The sequence below is a fragment of the Carassius carassius genome, chromosome 4, assembly GCF_963082965.1.
Source record: "Carassius carassius chromosome 4, fCarCar2.1, whole genome shotgun sequence".
Classification (NCBI taxonomy): Eukaryota; Metazoa; Chordata; class Actinopteri; order Cypriniformes; family Cyprinidae; genus Carassius; species Carassius carassius.
The window spans coordinates 42,993,551-43,016,025 of NC_081758.1; the positions used below are offsets into that span (position 1 = coordinate 42,993,551).

At 45.5% G+C, this 22,475-nt stretch overlaps 2 protein-coding genes across 3 annotated transcripts in view; both read right to left on the reverse strand.

Annotated features, from left to right (window-relative positions):
- Nucleotides 1–281: 281 nt before the first annotated feature.
- LOC132140096 (endoplasmic reticulum chaperone BiP-like) lies at nucleotides 282–3,490 on the reverse strand. The gene is made up of 8 exons (XM_059548913.1): nucleotides 3,328–3,490; nucleotides 2,787–3,018; nucleotides 2,562–2,699; nucleotides 2,359–2,471; nucleotides 1,891–2,281; nucleotides 1,463–1,700; nucleotides 1,206–1,373; nucleotides 282–1,113 (listed from the first exon to the last, which is right to left on the reverse strand). Exons 1-8 carry the CDS (start codon nucleotides 3,441–3,443, stop codon nucleotides 548–550), a joined length of 1,962 nt encoding a protein of 653 aa, XP_059404896.1. The 5' UTR covers nucleotides 3,444–3,490; the 3' UTR covers nucleotides 282–547.
- Nucleotides 3,491–14,569: 11,079 nt separating this feature from the next.
- LOC132140099 (endoplasmic reticulum chaperone BiP-like) overlaps nucleotides 14,570–22,475 on the reverse strand; it is a 182,972-nt gene continuing 175,066 nt past the window's right edge. For both annotated transcript variants that reach the window (XM_059548924.1, XM_059548923.1), the window contains exon 9: nucleotides 14,570–15,663. In XM_059548924.1, the coding sequence (XP_059404907.1) occupies nucleotides 15,107–15,663 (557 nt within the window). In that variant the 3' untranslated portion in view covers nucleotides 14,570–15,106. The remainder of the gene's footprint in view (nucleotides 15,664–22,475) is intronic.

A 22,475-nucleotide genomic window follows, 5' to 3' on the forward strand; every position in this document is an offset into this window, starting at 1 on the left:
AAACTGGGCATGATTGTTTAAGATAGAAAACCAAGCAAGAACAGTTTTAGAGAGACCCAGCCAACAAGACTTAAAACAAGTTCTCATCTTTTTATACATTTCAGTGAAACAAAAACTAATTCTCAGTTCAGTGACAATGACATTTAAAAAAAAAAAAACCAACCAAGAGACCCGAACAACTGTACAGATTTTGTACAAATTTTTATTTTGTAATTGTGGTAGAAATGTCTTCTACAATAGCCAGATTTCAATAAATAACTTTTAGTATGAGACATGACATTTACCCAGAACCCCCTCCCACCCAGCGCCCCTCATAGAACTGCCTGAGAACAGCAGCATTGAGCCTCAAACCAGGCTGACTGAAATCTCCACCGGAGTGAAGAGGAAAATAAGACAACAAACGCAACTCAAACACTTCCCTCAAGTCTTTCCCGAAGAGATTCAAGTCTTTACGTTCCCCTAACCTCATACAAAATGTCCGTTGTGTTCAATATGTACACCTAGAGAGGCGAGGGCACCATGCAACTCAAAACAGAGTCCAGACGATCTACAACTCGTCCTTGTCGCCCTGTTCCTCGCCCTCTTCCGATGGTGGGCCACCCGCGCTGCCATACAACTTGCTAACGATGGGCTGCACGATTTCCTCCAGCTCCTTCTTCTTGGCCTGGAATTCCTCGATATCTGCTTCCTGGTGAGACTCCAGCCACTCGATCTTTTCCTCTACAGCCTTCTCGATTGCCTCCTTGTCGTCAGACGACAGTTTGCCGCCCAGCTTCTCTTTGTCCCCGATCTGGTTCTTCAGGGAGTAGGTGTAGCTCTCCAGCTCGTTGCGGGCGTCAATGCGTTCTTTCAGCTTCTTGTCCTCATCGGCGAATCGCTCGGCCTCGTTCACCATGCGCTCGATGTCCTCAGGCGTCAGCCGGTTCTGGTCGTTGGTGATTGTGATCTTGTTCTTGTTGCCCGTGCCCTTGTCCTCGGCAGTGACACGCAGGATGCCATTGACGTCGATCTCGAAGGTGACCTCGATCTGAGGGACACCGCGGGGAGCCGGAGGGATGCCGGTCAGGTCAAAGGTGCCCAGGAGGTGGTTATCTTTAGTCAGCGGACGCTCGCCTGGAAAGAAGATGAGTGAGAAATTAGAAATGGCTATAAACTAACCTAATAGAAATGGGGTCATGAATGTTTTGACTCCAAGGGTCACTCACCTTCATGAACTTTGATGGTCACGGTTGGCTGGTTGTCAGAAGCGGTGGAGAAGATCTGGGATTTCTTGGTGGGCACGACGGTGTTCCTGGGAATGAGTTTGGTCATCACTCCTCCGACCGTCTCAATGCCAAGGGTCAAAGGGCAAACGTCCAGAAGCACCAGGTCACCTGTTCAACACATTGCAGTCATTAATCATCTCATAAAAGACAAGGGTGTGACTTACACAGCCCAGATTCTGGTTTGAAGAGGGACTCACCAGTAGTTTCTTCTCCTGACAGGACTCCAGCCTGGACAGCGGCTCCGTAAGCCACGGCCTCATCCGGGTTGATTCCTCTGGACGGCTCCTTGCCGTTGAAGAACTCCTTCACCAGCTGCTGGATCTTGGGAATACGAGTGGAGCCGCCAACCAGGACGATCTCATCGATGTCATTCTTCTTCAGGTCAGAGTCTTCCAGGACCTTCTGCACTGGCTTCATGGTGGAGCGGAACAAGTCCTGTGAGGAGAAAAGCAATAAACATCGTTTTTTTTTTTTTCATGCATTGAACAGATACAGGCACAATCACTGCTTCTCTAGTCTCTGGGAGTTCAATGCGGGATTCACAAAATGCTTGCTTTCTGTTGAACTGTAAACTGCAAGTTGTAGTTTTGTCAGGGTTTAGTTGGCAAAGCAGAGAGTCTCTTACCATGTTGAGCTCCTCAAACTTAGCGCGGGTCAGCGTTTCGGAGAAGTCTTCACCCTCGAAGAAGGACTCGATCTCGATGCGGGCCTGATGCTGGGCGGACAGCGCTCTCTTGGCCTTCTCCACCTCACGGCGCAGTTTTTGCACCGCGCGGTTGTCCTTGCGCACATCCTTGCCGGTCTTCTTCTTGTAGAGCTTGATGAAGTGCTCCATGACACGCTGATCGAAGTCTTCTCCACCGAGGTGAGTGTCTCCATTGGTGGCCACCACCTCGAAGACGCCGTTATCGATGGTCAGCAAGGAAACATCAAAGGTGCCTCCGCCCAGATCAAACACCAGGATGTTCTTCTCACCATCCCTCTGGTCTAGACCGTAAGCGATGGCAGCAGCAGTTCTGTGGAGATCAAGATGTTCAACAGGGTTATCAATTAGATCCATAAAAGAAAAAAGCAGAAGTAATTCTATACGTACGGCTCATTGATGATCCTCATGACATTCAGTCCGGCGATGGTTCCTGCATCTTTGGTGGCCTGGCGCTGGGCATCATTGAAATAAGCGGGCACAGTGACCACAGCATGCGTGACCTTTAGAAGAGCAGAAACAGATCAATGTTGAGTTTTACTGCAGTGCAACAGAGATGACATGTTTTCTTGGTGTTGGAGACAAAACTTTACCTTCTTTCCAAGGTAAGCCTCTGCAGTCTCCTTCATTTTAGTCAGAACCATAGCAGAGATTTCCTCAGGGGCGAAAGTCTTCATCTGACCTGATCCGATGTCCAGCTGGATGTGAGGCTTGTTCTTCTTCTCAATAACCTGGAAGAGACGCAGCAGGTGTTTAGTGTCCTCATTAAATACAAAGAGACAAATATAGTTCAGACACAGGCTGGCAAACAGGTGTACCTTAAAGGGAAAGTATTTAATGTCCTGCTGCACGGTCGAGTCGCCCCATGTGCGGCCGATCAACCTCTTGGCGTCAAAGACGGTGTTCTCAGGGTTAGAGGTCAGCTGGTTCTTCGCAGCGTCTCCGATGAGTCTCTCACCTTCGGTAGTGAAGGCCACGTATGACGGAGTGATGCGGTTTCCCTGGTCATTGGCGATGATCTCAACACGCCCGTTCTTGAACACTCCAACACTGGAGCAATTTGATATATAATGAGCACACAAGAAATGGAAAACCTAATGTTTTTAAGCTCAGGATTATAAGAAAACGATAAACCGATTCGGTTTTTAAAAAAAATGAAAAAAAGTATATATAAATCAACTTTAAAAATACAGTGTTAAAATATTATAATAGAAATGTAAAACTGAACATTAGAAATCAATAATAAATATAGAATTATATAAATCAAAATAGAGGAATGAATACTATAAATTTTATGTTTTAACCATTAATTTAAAATATGAAAAAAAAAAAAAAAAAAAAAAATTAACTCATTCTCACCAGGAGTAGGTCGTCCCGAGGTCTATTCCAATCACGGTCCCAACACTATCCCTCTTGTCATCCTCTTCAGCAAACACGCTGCCGGCCACCAGCAGGAACAGGCAAAGCAATCGCATTTTGATGTTGATCTGGTGTCAAATGATCTCCGTTTTCTGTAAAGAGTACTTTAAAGATAAAGGTCAGAGGTCAGAGCAGGTACATAATGAAGCACATTCGATTACAATCAAGCAATGCATTTTCATGCAAAATCTAATGAATGGAAAAATCTTCTACATAGTTTAGAGTGAAGCATTGAACTCAGCTGCAAATGCATATCAAGCCATTTAAATATAAAGAATGTGAAAATACCAATTAAATAGTTAATAAAAATCAATGCAAACAATAAAGATACTATAACGTCCAAAGAAAAAAAAAAGTAACTAGTCTCTTGGTGCTGATCACGGATCATAAAATCCTCATTTTGACCATTTACTTAAAAAAAAAAATTATGATAAAATGTAAGTTAAAAAAACAGTTACTTAAGATGAAAACCTATTAAGATTTATAAAAAAAAAATTAATTCGGCTCGTCTTACAGCTAACGTAACCATCTAATGATGAATGAATGAAAAAAAAGCAGCAAACAAGACGCATTTTTAAATTGCATTTACAAACACTTTTTTTTGAAAAGTTATCATTTTTAATCTAACATTTTAAGCAACGTTCCTCAAGACGATCAAAACAGTTATAACGGTTGCTTTGATAGAGCTTTTTATAACATAAACCAATTATATTAATAGATTAAATGAGATGACTTACCTGATAAGTGTAGGAATAAGCTCCGCTGTGCAGAATGTGGATGCGGTCTGTATTTGTATTTGTATTTGTTCTCTTCTCTCGTGGTTTCTCTGAGTCTGAACTGTAACTCAGTGCGCGGCGCTCCGCTGTTTATAAGCCGTCAGCGCTTCCCCGTCGTGGAGCCTCGCCATTGGTCGGGGCGCAACTCGTTGGAAGGCGCTGATTGGCTGAGCGTTTCACGCTGGCTGATGCTGATTTGCACAGGTACAGTGCGGCCGATACGTCATCGGTTGAGGCGAACTGTAACGATTTCATTGGTTTGCGTCAGTATCAGTTCAATAATTCGGAATATTTTTATTAAAACGTTCAAAAACCCATTCATTCTTCACAGGTTTAGACACTGCTTGTGTTTTACTCACATATTCTTGCACATGACATATCTCTTACATCTTTTCTCAAATAAAAGCATGTACATTATCCTCTAATTTCAAAATAAATTAATGCATACAATTTTTTTGTCATTATAAATACACATTTGCCTATGAGACCATATATATCCAGTTAATAAGCTTATTTAGCTGATTAAGTGTTAATAGATAACCAGTGAGGGTCAATTGAGAACCAGTATGTGTGTTAAATGCATGCATGAATATTTGGCACATTCACAGTGATATTGTTGTGGTTTGGTGACTCATTAGCAGAGCAACAACAAACCAGAAATGATCAGTTCTCATGTAATGATGCAAGGATAAGGAACAATCTCGCAATGCTTTTTGGTATGATTTCTAAATGTAGTTTGGCTGCTTTAAATGGTTATTCTTACATATAGATAAGGACTTATTCATTTAATTTTCTGAAATGATTTAGCATATTTCAGTATAGCTTGAGTGTTATATCTTTATTTTGTATCTTTCATTTACCAGTGGTGTTAATTAAAGGTAGTATCATCATGTCATGCCTTTGATATTAGTGTGAGGAAATCATTCAGATTTTCAATCATGGGTGCCTTGTAATATATTATTTCAATCTGGAAAAATTGTCTCATTCAAAGTTACAAAAGGACAGAGTCTTTTAGTAATTCAACATTTCATTTCAAAATAAAGTTAGGGTGATAATGATATTATAGCTACCTTCCTTCAGATGCTTTATAGAACAGATACAATGATCTATCAGTAAAAATAAAATAAAACCTCAATATGTCAAACGTATATTAGCATATAAAAGATTGATCAGTTAAATCACTGTATTATGAGATCATTGATATAACGACATACCAGATATTCTTGATATTGCCTCTGAATGGTTAATTATACACCACAGATTGCTCTCCAAACAAAAGGAAGAGGAAGTCAAGAGTAATAAAAATAAACAAAAGGTTTGTTGGGCCCTTATGCTGTGTCAAACACACTTGCTAATGTCATTTAGACACTATCAGTGATTGGAAAGTGTTAATCTGCATAATAAATGATCAGACTTCATGTAAATGATGACATTTTCACACTGAACTTGTGATTTTGTTGTGTATTATGAAAATGTTTGTAAATGCACAGCAATGAGCCAAAGTTTTATTTTCACTTATAATTTAGTTTACTTTTCCAATTTTTCTTATTATTAGTAATTATTATCATTAATTTAGTAATGAATAAAAAAAGAAAATTAAAAAATGCAACAATTTTCTGATATTTATATATCTGGTAACACCTTACAACAAGTTTTCATTAGTTAGGGTTAGTTAATATATTAACTGACATGAATAAATCTCTGTTAATGAAAATACAGTCAATCATTGTTAGTTCATGTTAATTCACAGTGCATTAACTAATGTTAAAAAAGTACAGCTTTATATTTTATAATTAACCAAGATTAATAAATACCATAGAAGGATTGTTCATTCTTAATTCATTTCAACTAATGAACCTTATTGTAAAGTGTTAGCATATATTATTGAATTTTTTTTTAAATAGTTGTAGGTTTATTTTTATTTTATTTTTATTTTATTCATTTTTTAAATAGGGTGACCATATTTTTGTTTTCCTAAAAGAGGACAGTGGGTGTGTTTGGGGCGGGGGGCTGTGGTGTGGTTAGTTGGTGGTTAAGGTAATGCCAAAGGTAGTGCAATGGCCATATTTCAAATATCAAGACTCAAAATATGTCATTTCCATAACTAAAAAAACACATTTTACAGTCACTGTATTGCATATTGATTATAAACACAGCTAAAAAAAAATAGCTTCTTGCTAGTGGCCCTTTTTCACAAAACTTAACAGCACTTTCTTCATAGGTAGAATGCAAAATTAATTTATGCTACTTTTTAAACCTTTAACACACAGGTGAAAATCAACCCAATGCAACAGTTTAAAAGTAGCCCCATTCCATCTTAAAAAAAAAAAAAAAAAAAACATGGACTTGACAACCCCACATCCAACACGAGCTGCATAAATCAGATTTGAATTATCACAGGAGGATTTGCTGCTCAACTGATCCTGAGCTCATTTACAAATATCTGATCTGCCTTCACACAGAGTGCATGTGATCATAAAATCTGAAGTGAAAGTGAGGAATAGTGTGACGATTCGTGTACCCAGAAAGACACAGGGAGAGCGAGAGATCCAATAGCTGGTATTTTAATAGGGATAATCCAAATCGTAGTGGAATACAGCAAGGTCAAAACCAAAAAGACAGTCCAAACAAAAACAAATGAAAGGGAAAGGAAAAGGAAACTCGGAATGCGAGATGACTCTGAGGACGAGCAGACAGGCAGAATCTCGGGGGACGATAGAGTTGGACACAAGAAGGGTAAGGACTCCATACAAACAACAGGAAAAGACAGGTATTTATAAGGAGGCTAATGACAATCAAGTGACTGCAACTGGTGCAATTTACCGGAGTGCAATTGCTGTGTAGACAGGACCAGACTAGAGGAATTCTAGTGCCTACGGTGAAGTGCCTAAGGGGAAGTGAGCCCACTAGTGGACACCCAGAGAAACAGAGACTAGACAGCGTGATATTACCCCCTCCTCCACGGAGCAGCTGCCAGATGCTCCACCCGAACCCAAGGGAAGACCAAACAGACAAAGAAGCCAGGAGGGAGGTGGAGCGGCGAAGGACTAGGGGGAGGGACAGAGGGCCATATAAAAATGGTAAAACAGAGACAAGAGGACCAGGTAGAATGGGGAAACAGAGACAAGAGAAGTGCAACACAAAACCAGGAGGGTGGTGGACCGGCGGAGGATCAGGGGGAGGTACGGAGGGCCAGGTCCTTAGAGGGAAACGGAACGACAGACACAGGCTAGAAATGCAGGAGGGAGGTGGACCGGCGGAGGATGAGGGGGAGGGACGGAGGGCCAGGTCCATAGGAGGAAGACAGACAGAAAAAAAAACAAAACAAAAAAAAAACACAAAAACATAAGTCCATGAAGGACATCACGTGACGCCCACCAGGGCGGAGCAGAAGACCACCACAACCGTGTGGTCAGGGCGAAGCAGAAGACCACCACAACCGTGTGTTCAGAGCGGAAACCCTCCAGGGCGGAGCAGAAGACCACCACCTCCGTGTGGTCAGGGCGGAAGCCCCCCAGGGCGGAGCAGAATACCACAACCACAACCGTGTGGTCAGAGCGGAAGCCCCCCAGGGCGGAGCAGAAGAACACAACCTCCGTGTGGTCGGGACGGATGCCCCCCAGGGCGGAACAGAAGACCACCACAACCGTGTGGTCAGGGCGGAAACCCTACAGGGCGGAGCAGAAGACCACCACAACCGTGTGGTCAGAGCGGAAGCCCCCCAAGGCAGAGCATAAGACCACCACGTCCATGTGGTCGAGACGGATGCCTCCCAGGGCGGAGCAGAAGACCACCACAACCGTGTGGTCAGGGCCGAAGCCCCCCAGGGTGGAGCAGAAGACCACCAAATCCTTGTGGTAGAGGCAGAAAGTCCCCAGGGCGGAGCAGAAGACCACCACAACTGTGCGGCCGGACCAGCAGGAGGACGAGTGTGGTTGGGCAAGTCTGAAACATAGAACAAGAACATGTTAGGTGTAGCCTCCGTGGCCACAACAGGAACAGTCGGATGCTCAGAGAGTTCGACTGAGACTTGATGAGTCTCTGGAAGTTCATCAAAGCCGTGGAGAGGCTCGGGTAGTTCCACAGAAAAGTGACGAAACTCTGGTAATCCCATGGTGTTTATACTGGATTCCAGAAGATCGGAGCTGACTTGACTCTGTTCATGAAGACTATTGGTGACTTGAATTCTCCCATGAAGAACCCCGGTGACTTGACTCTGTCCTTGAAGATCACCAGTGACTTGGCTTAACTCTGGAAGGTCAACGGTGATTAGCCCTGACTCAGGAAGGTCCACGGTGACTAGCCCTGTTTCTGGAAGGTCAAAGGTGACTAATCCTGACTCTGGCAGGTCAACGGTGACTAACCCGGACTCTGGCGGGTTCCTGAGCACCTGACTCGACTCTGGAGGGTCCACGAGCACCTGACTCGACTCTGGAGGGTCCACGAGCACCTGACTCGACTCTGGAGGGTCCACGAGCACCTGACTCGACTCTGGAGGGTCCACGAGCACCTGACTCGACTCTGGAGGGTCCACGAGCACCTGACTCGACTCTGGAGGGTCCACGAGCACCTGACTCGACTCTGGAGGGTCCACGAGCACCTGACTCGACTTAGGAGGGTCAACCGGAATCTGACTCAACTCTGGAAATTCAACGGGCACCTGACTCGACTCTGGAAGGTCAACAGGAACTAGCCCTGACTCTGGAAGGTCAACAGGAACTAGCCCTGACTCTGGAAGGTCGACGGTGACTAGCCCTGACTCTGGAAGGTCGACGGTGACTAGCCCTGACTCTGGAAGGTCGACGGTGACTAGCCCTGACTCTGGAAGGTCGACGGTGACTAGCCCTGACTCTGGAAGGTCGACGGTGACTAACCCTGACTCTGGAAGGTCAACGGTGACTAACCCTGACTCTGGAAGGTCAACGGTGACTAACCCTGACTCTGGAAGGTCAACGGTGACTAACCCTGACTCTGGAGTGTCCACGAGCACCTGACTCGACTCTGGAGGGTCCACGAGCACCTGACTCGACTCTGGAGGGTCCACGAGCACCTGACTCGACTCTGGAGGGTCCACGAGCACCTGACTCGACTCTGGAGGGTCAACCGGAACCTGACTCAACTCTGGAAAGTCAACGGTCACCTGATTCGACTCTGGAAGGTCAACAGGAATCTGACTTGATTCTGGAGGATCAATTGGAACGTGACTCGACTCTGGATGGTCAACGGGAACCTGACTCGACTCTGGAAGGTCAACGGGAACCTGACTCGACTCCGGAGGGTCAACGGGAACCTGACTCGACTCCGGAGGGTCAACTGGAACCTGACTCGACTCTGGAGGGTCAACTGGAACCTGACTCGACTCTGGAGGGTCAACTGGAACCGGACTCGACTCTGGAGGGTCAACTGGAACCGGACTCGACTCTGGAGGGTCAACTGGAACCGGACTCGACTCTGGAGGGTCAACGAGAATATGACTCGAATCTGGAGGGTCAACGGGAACCTGACTCGACTCTAGAGGGTTAACTGGAACCTGAATCGACTCTAGACCGGCAGCAATCTTGGGCCGTGGTGCTGGACCGGCGGCCATTTTAATCAGTGTCGCTGGGCTGGCGGCCATCTTGCATCGTGGCGCTGAACTGACGACCACCTTGTGCTGTGACGCTGGGCTGGCGGCCATCTTGGGCAGTGGCGCTGGACTGACGACCACCTTGTGATGTGACGCTGAGCTGGCGGCCATCTTGGGCAGTGGCACTGGACTGACGAACACCTTGTGCTGTGACGCTGGGCTGGCAGACTTCTTGTGCAGTGGCGCTGGGCTGGCGGCCATCTTGCATCGTGGCGCTGGGCTGGTAGACTTCTTGTGCAGTGGCGCTGGGCTGGCGGCCATCCCACCGGAAGAGACAGGAGTGGCTGGGGCATCCCACGGAAGCCGATGCTGCAAGTAGCACACAAATTCACAGAACCCGAATGTGTCCAATTGAGCCAGTTCCTTCTGGGGAACCGGGTCATCCAGCCCAGTATTAAAATAGTCCTTAAGGGCCGCATCATTATATCCCATGCCCTCGGCCAGGGACCAGAACACCTGTGCCATGGCACCCACATCATTGCCCTTTTGGCGGAAGGTGGTTAATTTAAAGTATTTAGCTCTCCGCTCCACCATACTGGCTGGGGAGGAGACATGAGAGGACATACCGCTGGATCTGTTGGATGGAGTCCTTCTGTGACGATTTGTGTACCCAGAAAGACAGGGAGAGCGAGAGATCCAATAGCTGGTATTTAATAGGGATAATCCAAATCGTAGTCGAATACAGCAAGGTCAAAACCGAAAAGACAGTCCAAACAAAACAAACAAATGAAAGGGAAAGGAAAAGGAAACTCAGAATGCGAGATGACTCGGAGGACGAGCAGACAGGCAGAATCTCGGGGGACGAGAGAGTTGGACACACGAAGGGTAAGGACTCCATACAAACAACAGGGAAAGACAGGTATTTATAAGGAGGCTAATGACAATCAAGTGACTGCACCTGGTGCAATTAACCGGAGTGCAATTACTGTGAAGACAGGCCAGACTAGAGGAATTCTAGTGCCTACGGTGAAGTGCCTAAGGGGAAGTGAGCCCACTAGTGGACACCCAGGGAAACAGAGACTAGACAGCGTGACAAATAGGGCTGGGCAAAAAATTTTATTTTTTTGATTTCATTTTTTTTAAATGACGTCGATTCAATATCGTTTCTCAAAAGCCACGAATAAAATTTTCCGGTATTTATTTCAGCACACATTTAACGGACGACACTCGCAGTGTTTTCAGCTTCTGTTGTTTCACTATGATGATATCAATACACAAATTTCATCTCCAGTTGCTCTGAGATTCACTTCATTAGCATTTTACCATTTTACCAACTACCATCATATCACATACGCAGCAGCTGCAAGTTCCTCACAGCAACACGTCAAAATAAAAGTATAGTTTAACGTTAAGAAACGTCAGAATATATTAATATTTAGCAGTATTAAGACGTCATGCTACTACTGCTAATACATGTCAATAACTGTTTATTTTTAAAGGAATAATCACATTTTTTCATGCTTCCGCTATTTCTGAACTCTCTGTCTGTCCTGTGATGACCAGTGAAGTAGTCCCTGAACCCTCTGCCTGTCTAGCCAAGGCCAAAGAAACCATTCAAGAACTTTCAAAAAATATATGTAAATTACGGCCTATGCTCTCAATATCAAATGCAGAAATGTTAATCCATGCATTTATGACCTCAAGGTTAGATTATTGTAATGCTTTATTGGGTGGTTGTTCTGCACGCTTAGTAAACAAACTACAGCTAGTCCAAAATGCAGCAGTAAGAGTTCTTACTAGAACCAGGAAGTATGACCATATTAGCCCGGTCCTGTCAACACTGCACTGGCTCCCTATCAAACATTGTATAGATTTTAAAATATTGCTTTCTTACTTATAAAGCCCTGAATAGTTTAGCACCTCAGTATTTGAATGAGCTCCTGTTACATTATAATCCTCTACGTCCGCTACGTTCTCAAAACTCAGGCAATTTGATAATACCTAGAATATCAAAATCAACTGCAGGCGGCAGATCCTTTTCCTATTTGGCGCCTAAACTCTGGAATAACCTACCTAACATTGTTCGGGAGGCAGACACACTCTTGCAGTTTAAATCTAGATTAAAGACCCATCTCTTTAACCTGGCTTACACATAACATACTAATATGCTTTTAATATCCAAATCCGTTAAAGGATTTTTAGGCTGCATTATTATTAGTTATTATTAATATTATAACACTATTATTAATCTGTTTCTCTCTTATTCCGAGGTCACCGTAGCCACCAGATCCAGTCTGTATCCAGATCAGGGGGTCACTGCAGTCACCCGGATCCAGTACGTATCCAGACCAGATGGTGGATCAGCACCTAGAAAGGACCTCTACATCTCTGAAAGACAGCGGAGAACAGGACAACTAGAGCCCCAGATACAGATCCCCTGTAAAGACCTTGTCTCAGAGGACCACCAGGACAAGACCACAGGAAACAGATGATTCTTCTGCACAATCTGACTTGCCTGGAACTGAACTACTGGTTTCGTCTGGTCAGAGGAGAACTGGCCCCCCAACTGAGCCTGGTTTCTCCCAAGGTTTTTTTCTCCATTCTGTCACCGATGGAGTTTCGGTTCCTTGCCGCTGTCGCCTCTGGCGTGCTTAGTTGGGGTCACTTCATCTACAGCGATATCTTTGACTTGATTGCAAATGATTGCACGATTCTATTTAAACTGAACTGAGATGAGGACATCACTGAATTCAATGATGAACTGCCTTTAACCATCATTTTGCATTATTGACACACTGTTTTCCTAATTAATGTTGTTCAGTTTCTTTGACGCAATCTTTTTTGTTTAAAGCGCTATTTAAATAAAGGTTGACTTGACTTGATGTTGTGTTATGAATCTGGTCCCTGTCATTCCTCCAGTTCACTTCCAGATGTCTCCATCTCCTCTTCCTCCCGGTCTCCAATTCACACAATCCCCAATCTAGGAACTAATTACAGACACACCTGTTTCCCAACAGTGGATTTAAAAAAATGCAACAGAAGTGTCAACAGCATAGCAGTGATTGTAAAATCAATTTTTCTGAAAGACAAAACTTAGTGATCAGATGTGGACAGAGAAGAGAAGTGGTCCAAGCACTGAGCCTTGATGTACCCCAGTAGCTAGCCTCTCCAAGATACCTTGAAGGACCTATATGAGAGGTAAGACTTTAACTGCTGGAGTGCAGTTCCTGAGATGCCAATGGATGCATGCAGATACACTCATTTGAAAACATAGGACAAGATGTTATAAGTCCCCACCACATTAGTTGGATATAAAGTTGCCACCACCAGCAAATGCTCTGGGCCACCAGCAGATGAAATAGAACCCATCTTCAGCTGTGTTCCTCTGCAACTGCCGAAGTACACTATTTTCAATGGAAGCATGTTTTTGACTTATTATCTGACAAGTCAAGAAAAAAAGCTATTGAGGCTAATTAGAACTCCTGTGTAGAAATTGTGCAAACCCCTCAGATGACCTCAGATGATGCCAACCCAGAAACAACATACAGAACTACCAAACTTTGCTATAAGATTGATTGCATCATATAATTGCTCTTAATTGTCTTTATGATCTATTTGATTACATCTTTAATAGATTTTTCCATACATTTCTGACAGTCACCACTTATAAACTACTACTAAATATTGTAAAAGCGTAATTTTCTGTAAAGTTGCTTTGCAAGGATTTTATCGTAAAAAGCGCTTTACAAATAAACTTGAATGAATGGAATTCAGACTTGTTTTTGCAAATCTGGGAATAGTCAAAAAAAGGGATATAAACATGATATAAACTCGCAATTCTGATTTATTTTTCTCTTGATTATGAGATTATATCTCGAAATTCTGGCTTTTTTTCAGAATTTTGAGTTTACATCTCGCATCAAGTCTAGAGGTGGGAATCTTTTGGAACCTCAAGATTAGATTTATGTAGATTCTTGAGGTCACGATTAAATTAAAAAAATTTACAAATTTGCTTCATTTTAAACATTGATTCTAGTTTACAGTTTTGTGTTACTTTTCCAATTTGACTTGACAAGTGACATACAGCCAAGTATGGTGACCCATACTCAGAATTCGTGCTCTGCATTTAACCCATCCAAAGTGCACATACACAGCAAGGAAAACACACACCCAGAGCAGTGGGCAGCCATTTATGCTGCAGCACCTGGGGAGCAGTTGGGAGATTGGTGACTTGCTCAAGGGCTCCTAAGTTGTGGTATTGCCGGCCTGAGGCTCAAACCCACAACCCTAGGGTTAGGAGTCAAACTCTCTAACCACTAGGCCACAACTTCCCATAGGTCTAAAGAAGAAAAAAATCACACTAAATTAAATGCTAACTTAAAATTTATTGTTGTTTTTTCTTCCCATTTAAGTCAACCCAGTATTATAAAACAAATGCCATGTAAGCTGACTGCAGTCAGGACCAGGAGTCATTTTTATCAAAGTAAGGCAGCACTGAGACAAATAGGAAAATCACGAAGTACATAAAAATTAAGCATATATAAAAATATAAAACTGGTTAATAAAATAAACAATAGGACAAATACAATAGACAAAATCTTCAAAACGTTTTTCAGGTACATTAGCCTAAGATTATTATGTCTTAGGAAATACTACAGAAACTGAATCAAATGTGAAAAATAAAATATAGTATAATCTGCACTGTATGAACTACATATAATTGATTGATTCATAATAAAAATACAAAAGTGATTCAGGGTTGTTTTTTATAATTAACATTAGTGTGACAGGCGGCAACAGTTTATTAGTCGACTGTCACTTTAAGAATCCATGGATCTAAGATACTGTAACACATCTAACTGTTTATGTTCACGTATGACATGACATAGACTGTGTTTATGTGAATACTCCACACAGAGTGCAATTTGACATAATTGTCTGTGAATTTGACAGTATAAGTGCAATAAAGTGTGAAAGAGAATTTAATTCAGGATCACATGCATCTTAGAGGCAGATTTTGTGCTTGAGCTTTGGCTGTGTGTCCATCATAGTACCGTCAATAACTCTAACATGCCAATAACTAGTACAGTGAAGTTAAAGAAATGTATCACTTTAGACAATCAATTTAGAAGTTAGAATCGCGATACATATGTTAATATAATTTTCCTACACACCTAATCGAGCCACAAACCAGGCTGACAAAATCTCCAATAGAATGAAGAGACAACAAACGCAACTCTCTAATGCTTCCCTCCAAGTCTTTCTGAGGAGATTTGAGGCTTTACGTTTGCCTGTCTCGTACAAAAATGTCTGTGTTTTCAAAATGTACACCTAGAGAATGAGGGCGTCATGCAACTGAAAACAGAGTCTGGATGATCTACAACTCATCCTTTTCGTCTTCCTCCTCCAGTGGTGGGCCGCCCGCGCTGCCGTACAGCTTGCTTATGATGGGCTGCATAATTTCCTCCAGCTCCTTCTTCTTGTCCTGGAAGTCCTCAAGATCTGCATCCTGGTGAGACTCAAGCCACTCGATTTTCTCCTTGATGGCCTTCTTGATGGCCTCCTGGTCGTCAGACGACAGTTTTCCACCCAGCTTCTCTTTGTCCCCGATCTGGTTCTTCAGGGAGTAGGCATAGCCCTCCAGCTCATTGCGGGCATCAATGCGCTCCTTCAGCTTCTTGTCCTCATCAGCAAAGCGCTCTGCCTCTCTCACCATGCGTTCAATGTCCTCGGGCGTCAGCCGGTTCCGGTCGTTGGTGATGGCGATCTTGTTCTTGTTGCCCATGCCCATGTCCTCTGCGGTGACACGCAGGATGCTGTTGACGTCAATCTCGAAGGTGACCTTAATTTGGGGGACACCGCGGGGAGCTGGAGGGATGCCAGTCAAGTCAAAGGTGCCCAGGAGGTTGTTATCCTTGGTCAGCGACCGCTCACCTGGAAAGATTGAGGGAAAGAGTGAGAACAGATTCTACTCTGAAGATTAAAGGAAGATATTAAGTTAGTCACTGCTAGATGTCACATTTTCAAAACAATAAGAAAGGCAAAGCTTGATGACAATATAAAGGAGAGTGGAATGATGGGAGATGTCATTTTTTGACCATCCAGAGATCTGATGAGAAACTGAGTTGCAACATTTCCATAGGATTTCATAGGAACTGAGGAATAAGGAAAGTAAAGTGTGTCATAGAGGAGCCAGTAGTTCCAGCAATGAAGCACATTATTTCAGTTTTTCTCAGGGACACTCTACTACTCAGGGAAATTACTACATTCTTTGACATTTTAAAGCATTAATTGACCTATTGGAAATCTGGACAGTAGAGGTATTTTATGAAACGTGTTCTAGTTAATGTTTGTCATTAGGTAATAGACCGTTATACTATAATTGCAGTTAGATAAAGTAAGAAACACCTTAATAATGATCATAACCAGATGTTAAATCTCATATTTTTAAGTTTTTAGTCATTCTGCAATCTTTCTCTCTAGGAGACTTAATTAATTTTAATGAAGACTGCTCATTCAAGGAATGCAATAATGAGTTTCGCTGAATGATATCATAAAATAACATGTGATTAATTAACCTTCTTAAATTTGAAGTAATAAGTATGATTTTAAAATCTATATGATGATTGATAGGGAGCCAGTGCAGAGTTGACAGAACCGGGCTAATATGATCATACTTCCTGGTTTTAGTAAGAACTGTAGCTGCTGCATTTTGGACTAGCTGGAGTTTGTTTATTAAGAGCCCAGAGCAACCACCCAATAAAATATTACAATAATCTAACCTTGATGTCAAGAACGGATGAATTAACATTTCTTCATTGGACATTGAGAGCATAGGTCATAATTTAGATATATTTTTGAGATAGAAAAATTTAATTTTACAAATTCTAGAAATGTGGCATTCAATGTAAAGATTGCTTTCTAATAAAACACTTAGGTTCCTAACTGATGACGAAGAATTTACAGAGCAGCCATCAAGTCTTAGACAGCTAATTTTAAGGTCCTATAATTAACACCTCTCCTTGAACTGTCACCTTATCGTGGTGGAGAGGTTTGAGTACCCGAATGATCCTGGGAGCTATGTTGTCTGGGATTATATGCTCCTGGTAGGGTCTCCCAAGGCAAACAGGTCCTTGGTGACAGTCCAGACTAAGAACAGTTCACAAACCCCTTATGTTAACAAACACAGCAAGGACCGAGGCATCACCCGGCATGGCACAGCCGGGGCCCCACCCTGGAGCCAGGCCCGGGGTTGGGGCTCGTATGCGAGTGCCTGGTGGCCGGGCCTTCCCCCATGGGGTCCGGCCAGGCTCAGCCCGAGGGAGTGATGTGGGGCCGCCCTCCTGTGGGCTCACCACCTGCAGGAGGGAGCGTAAGGGGCCGCTGCATAGTGGATCGGGCGACAGTCGAAGGCGAGACCCCCGACGACCCGATCTCTGGACACGGAATCTGGCTTTAGGGACGTGGAATGTCACCTCGTTGGCGGGGAAGGAGCCTGAGCTTGTGCGGGAGGTCGAGAGGTACCGACTAGAGATAGTCGGGCTCACCTCCACGCACAGCTTGGGCTCTGGAACCACACTTCTTGAGAGAGGCTGGACTCTCTACCACTCTGGAGTTGCCCATGGTGAGAGGCGGATGGCTGGAGTGGGTTTGCTTATAGCCCCCCCAGCTCAGCCGCCATGTGTTGGAGTTCACCCCGGTGAACGAGAGGGTCACTTCCCTGCGCCTCCGAGTCGGGGATAGGTCTCTCACTGTCGTTTGTGCCTACAGGCCGAATGGCAGTGCGGACTACCCGGCCCTCTTGGAGTCTCTGGGAGGGGTGCTGGAAAGTGCCCCGACTGGAGACTCCGTCGTTCTACTGGGGGACTTCAACGCTCACGTGGGCAGTGACAGTGACACCTGGAGGGGCGTGATTGGGAGGAACGGCCCCCCTGACCTGAACCTGAGCGGTGTTCCGTTATTGGATTTCTGTGCTAACGACGGTTTGTCCATAACAAATACCATGTTCAAGCGGACTGCAGTCCGGGTAGTCATGGAGGCAAACAATTGGGCCTGGGAGGAGTTCGGTAAGGCCATGGAGAAAGACTATCGGTTGGCCTCGAAGAGATTCTGGCAAACTGTTCGACGCCTCAGGAGGGGGAAGCAGTGCCCTACCAACACTGTTTACAGTGGAGATGAGCACCTGTTGACCTCAACTGGGGATATCGTCGGGCGGTGGAAGGAATACTTCGAGGATCTCCTCAATCCCACCAACTTATGTTCCATTGAGGAAGCAGTGGCTGGGGACTCAGAGGAGAACTCGTCCATCACCCGGGCTGAAGTCATCGAGGTAGTTAAAAAACTCCTAAGTGGCAAGGCACCTGGGGTGGATGAGATCCGCCCTGAGTACCTCAAGTCTCTGGATGTTGTGGGGCTGTCTTGGCTGACACGCCTCTGCAACATCGCATGGCGGTTGGGGACAGTACCTCTGGACTGGCAGACCGGGGTGGTGGTCCCTCTTTTCAAGAAGGGGGACCGGAAAGTGTGTTCCAACTATAGGGGGATCACACTTCTCAGCCTCCCCGGGAAAGTCTATGCCAGGGTACTGGAGAGGAGAATTCGGCCGATAGTGGAACCTCGGATTCAGGAGTAACAGTGTGGTTTTTGTCCCGGTCGTGGAACGCTGGACCAGCTCTATACCCTTTCCAGGGTGCTGGAGGGTTCATGGGAGTTTGCCCAACCAGTCCACATGTGTTTTGTGGATTTGGAGAAGGCATTCGACCGTGTTTCTCGCAACATCCTGTGGAGGGTGCTCTGGGAGTATGGGGTCGGCAGCCCCCTGCTTAGGGCTGTTCGGTCCCTGTACGACCGGAGCAAGAGCTTGGTTCGCATTGCCAGCAGTAAGTCAGACCTGTTCCCGGTGCATGTTGGACTCCGGCAGGGCTGCCCTTTGTCACCGGTTCTGTTCATAATTTTTATGGACAGAATTTCTATGCACAGCCAAGGGCCGGAGAGTGCCCGGTTTGGGGACCATACGATTTCGTCACTGCTTTTTGAAGATGATGTTGTAATGTTGGCCTCCTCAGACAAGGACCTTCAGCGTGCAATGGGATGGTTTGCAGCCGAGTGTGACCCGGCTGGGATGAGAATCAGCACCTCCAAGTCCGAGGCCATGGTTCTCAGTCGGAAAATGGTGGATTGCCCACTTCAGGTTGGTGGAGAGTTCCTGCCTCAAGTGGAGGAGTTCAGGTATCTTGGGGTCTTGTTGACGAGTGAGGGAAGGATGGAACATGAGATTGACAGACAGATCTGTGCAGCTTCTGCAGTAATGCGGTCGCTGTACCGATCTGTCGAGGTGAAGAAGGAGCTGAGCTGTAAGGCAAAGCTCTCGATTTACCGGTCAATCTACATTCCTACTCTCACCTATGGTCATGAGCTGTGGGTCATGACCGAAAGGACAAGATCCCGGATACAGGCGGCCAAAATGAGCTTTCTCCGTAGGGTGGCTGGGTGCTCCCTTAGAGATAGGGTGAGAAGCTCGGTCACTCGGGAGGAGCTCAGAGTAGAGGAGCCGTTGCTCCTCCACATCGAGAGAAACCAGCTGAGGTGGCTCGGGCATCTATTTCGGATGCCTCCTGGACGCCTTCCCAGGGAGGTGTTCCAGGCACGTCCCACCGGGAGGAGGCCCCGGTGAAGACCTAGGACACGCTGGAGGGACTATATCTCCCGGCTGGCCTGGGAACGCCTCGGGGTTCCCCAGGAAGAGCTGGAAGAAGTGGCTAGGGAGAGGGAAGTCTGGGCATCTCTGCTTAGACTGTTGCCCTTGTGACCCGGTCCCGGATAAGCGGAAGATGATGGATGGATGGATGGATGGATATAATTAACACCTCTTTATTTTTTCCGAATTTAGCAGTGAGAAATAACTTCTCCTCCAGGTTTTTATATCAACTATGCATTCTGTAAATTTTTCAATTTGGTATGTTTCTACGGCTTTGATGAAATGTAGAACCGAGTTTCATCAGTATAACAGTGAAAGCTAACACCGTAGTTCCTGATGATATCTCCCAAGGATAACATGTAAATAATGAAAAGTAATTGCCCTAGTACTGAGCCTTGAGGTACTCTAGCAGTGCTGGTCCCACTTCCACCAAGGCGGAGTGGTGATTATCTGGCGGAGGGAATGGAGAGGACCCACCAGATCCAGTACCCATTCTTTGGGATCGGAAGCATGCTCTGCGGCTACTTTCCCCATCACTGAGGATCAGCCGCCTCAGTACACTCAGTATGAGGAGCTCTTAGAGGTGGTAACTCATGCCGTGGCCAAGTTGAACATTGATTGGCCCACCCGAGAAAAAGGCTGAATCACAGAAAAGTAATCTTGATGAGCCTTTACTGCGCACTGAGCCACCACGTCCATGCTGGAGCCTGCCTTTTTTCCACCCATCTTCATAGCGAGGTGTCGAGATCGTGGGGTAAACCACTCTCGGCCTACCGCTTCATCCCCGCTTCAGACTACTATGGCAAAGTGTTGAGTGAAAGTGGTTATAAGGTGATGCCCTGGGTAGAGCAGACGCTCACGAGTTATCTGTCTCCCAGCACGGCATCGTCTTTAAAGGCTCCAGCCTCTGCATAACACTTCAGCACTGGTGGGCAAAGGGCACTCGGCAGCGGGTCAGGTTGGTGTGTGTCTGCACACCATGGCGGTGTTACAGGTGTACCAAGCCTACCTGCTCAAAATACTAGATGAGCATGAGCATGTAAAATCCGAAGATATTACGGAGCTCAGAAGGACCGCTGATTTGTCTCTCTGCGCCACCAAGGAGACCTCCTTCGAGACAGGGTCTGCCTCATGGACGTCCCGCTTGCACCTTCTGGCTTATTCGATGACGCCATCAACTTCAGGAGGCTCGTAAACAGGTGGCGGCATTCCAGCAGTTCCTCCCTTGCCGCTCGCTAGTTTTGGGGGCTGCTTGCTAGGTCTAGTACCAGCTCCTCATACAGGGAGATACAGAAACAGAGCATCACCGCAGCGCTCAAGGTCGGGGCTCTGAAGTCTAAACCAGATCTGTGGACCATACTTAACAATAAGGGGTCCTTGGCCAAAAAGTCCTAATGCCACTGACCCATGGACTGTGAGGACAGGCCTCTCTGGGGTGGATAGACAGTGTCTGTCTTGACTCAGACTCAGCCAGGCTCAGATCTGCTCCTGGGAGTTCTTGAGATCAATGGACGGGGTCCATCTGATGCTAGTTGCCCTGTTCTGGCTGGGCTGGGTATGGTTCTCAGACCCGATTTCCCTCCTTGATTGATCTCCATGGTGTATTCCATGGAGGTGGAGGGCACCATAGTCAACTCCCGCCCGGAGCTGTGGAAGTTGTAGTAGCCCTTTATTGTCACTAGTCACAAGTACCAGCGAAATTAGCCATCAACCTGTCCATACATACATACATACAATATGACAAGGGGGTAGACAGGACAGGAAGACAGGGTATTTGAGGAAGAAATACAGCATAACATTAGGGAAGTGAGGAGAAAAAAAAACCAGCACCCAGACTATGCTCCTTATGGGAGCACAGTATGGGAACAGGAAAAACACCTCAGCACAAAAGCACATAATCAATACACCATAGACACACGACTTTGCAACTGGGTACGGAACTAGGGGGGGTTGAGGTAATCCAGCGCAGGCAAACAGCCATCCGGTCCAGCAGCTGAAAAGCGCCGGTCACAGACCCGCCTGCCAGACTGGCGTAACAAAGCAGCGAAGGTGGGGGATGGGGGGTGGGGGGTGAATGCATATCTGTATATGTGTAAGAGTTTGTGTATTTGTAGGCCTGGAGAGTTGTGATTCTCTCTAGATGCCTCAGTCCGCAGATTTTACAGCGTCACAGCATGTTGCCATGGAGACGTCCTTGGTCAGGTCCTAGACAGAGTCAACAATCAGCAGGTCTCTGTGGGAGAGGGTGGAGGAATGCAAGAGAAGTTAAGCTGCCCTGCTCGCCTGGGAGATTTTTGTCATCCAGCCAAAGCTGTTAAAGAAAGCCAAAAGAAGATAAGATACCAGTTGTTTGGTCTAGTAGCCGCATTTCTTTTCACGGTCACTAATGATTGTTCATTGTCCACTGGTCTCCAAATTCTCCAATTTCTTTTCCAAATCCGTGAGTTCTGGGTGTGGCTTCAGAGGGGGCACAACTCGTAGCTTCTGGTTCTTTCAACTGAGGTTGTTTAGACTATCCTCCAAAACAGAGCTCCCTCAACGAGGAAAATGTATGCCTTGAAGTGGAAACTTTTCACTTCTTGGTTGCAGAGACTGCCAACTCAATCTAGTTATCTGCCTGGTTGGTTTCTCCACAGAGTTAATCCACTCCACCCTGAAGGTCTATGTGGTGGCCATTGTGCCCCACCATGCCCCTCTCAATGGTCAGTCAAAAGGCAGACATCCCGTAGTTACACGTTTCTTACATGATGCGCTCAGGCTGAGCCCTCCAGTATGATCTCGTGTCCCCACGTGGGACCTGGCTGTGGTGTAAGATGCTTTCTGTAAGTCTTCGTTTGAGCCAATTGAGGAAATCTCTGATAGCCATCTCATTTTAAAGACTACCATTATTCTTGCGATATCTGCTCTAAAGACATTTAGGGATCCCTCTCAGTGGCCCCTTCTTATCTCGACTTTGCACCCGGTCAGGCCAAAGTGTTTCTCTACCCTCAAGTGGGGTATGTTCCTAAGGTCTCCTCCTCTACCCCACGGCCTGTTGTACTACAGGCCT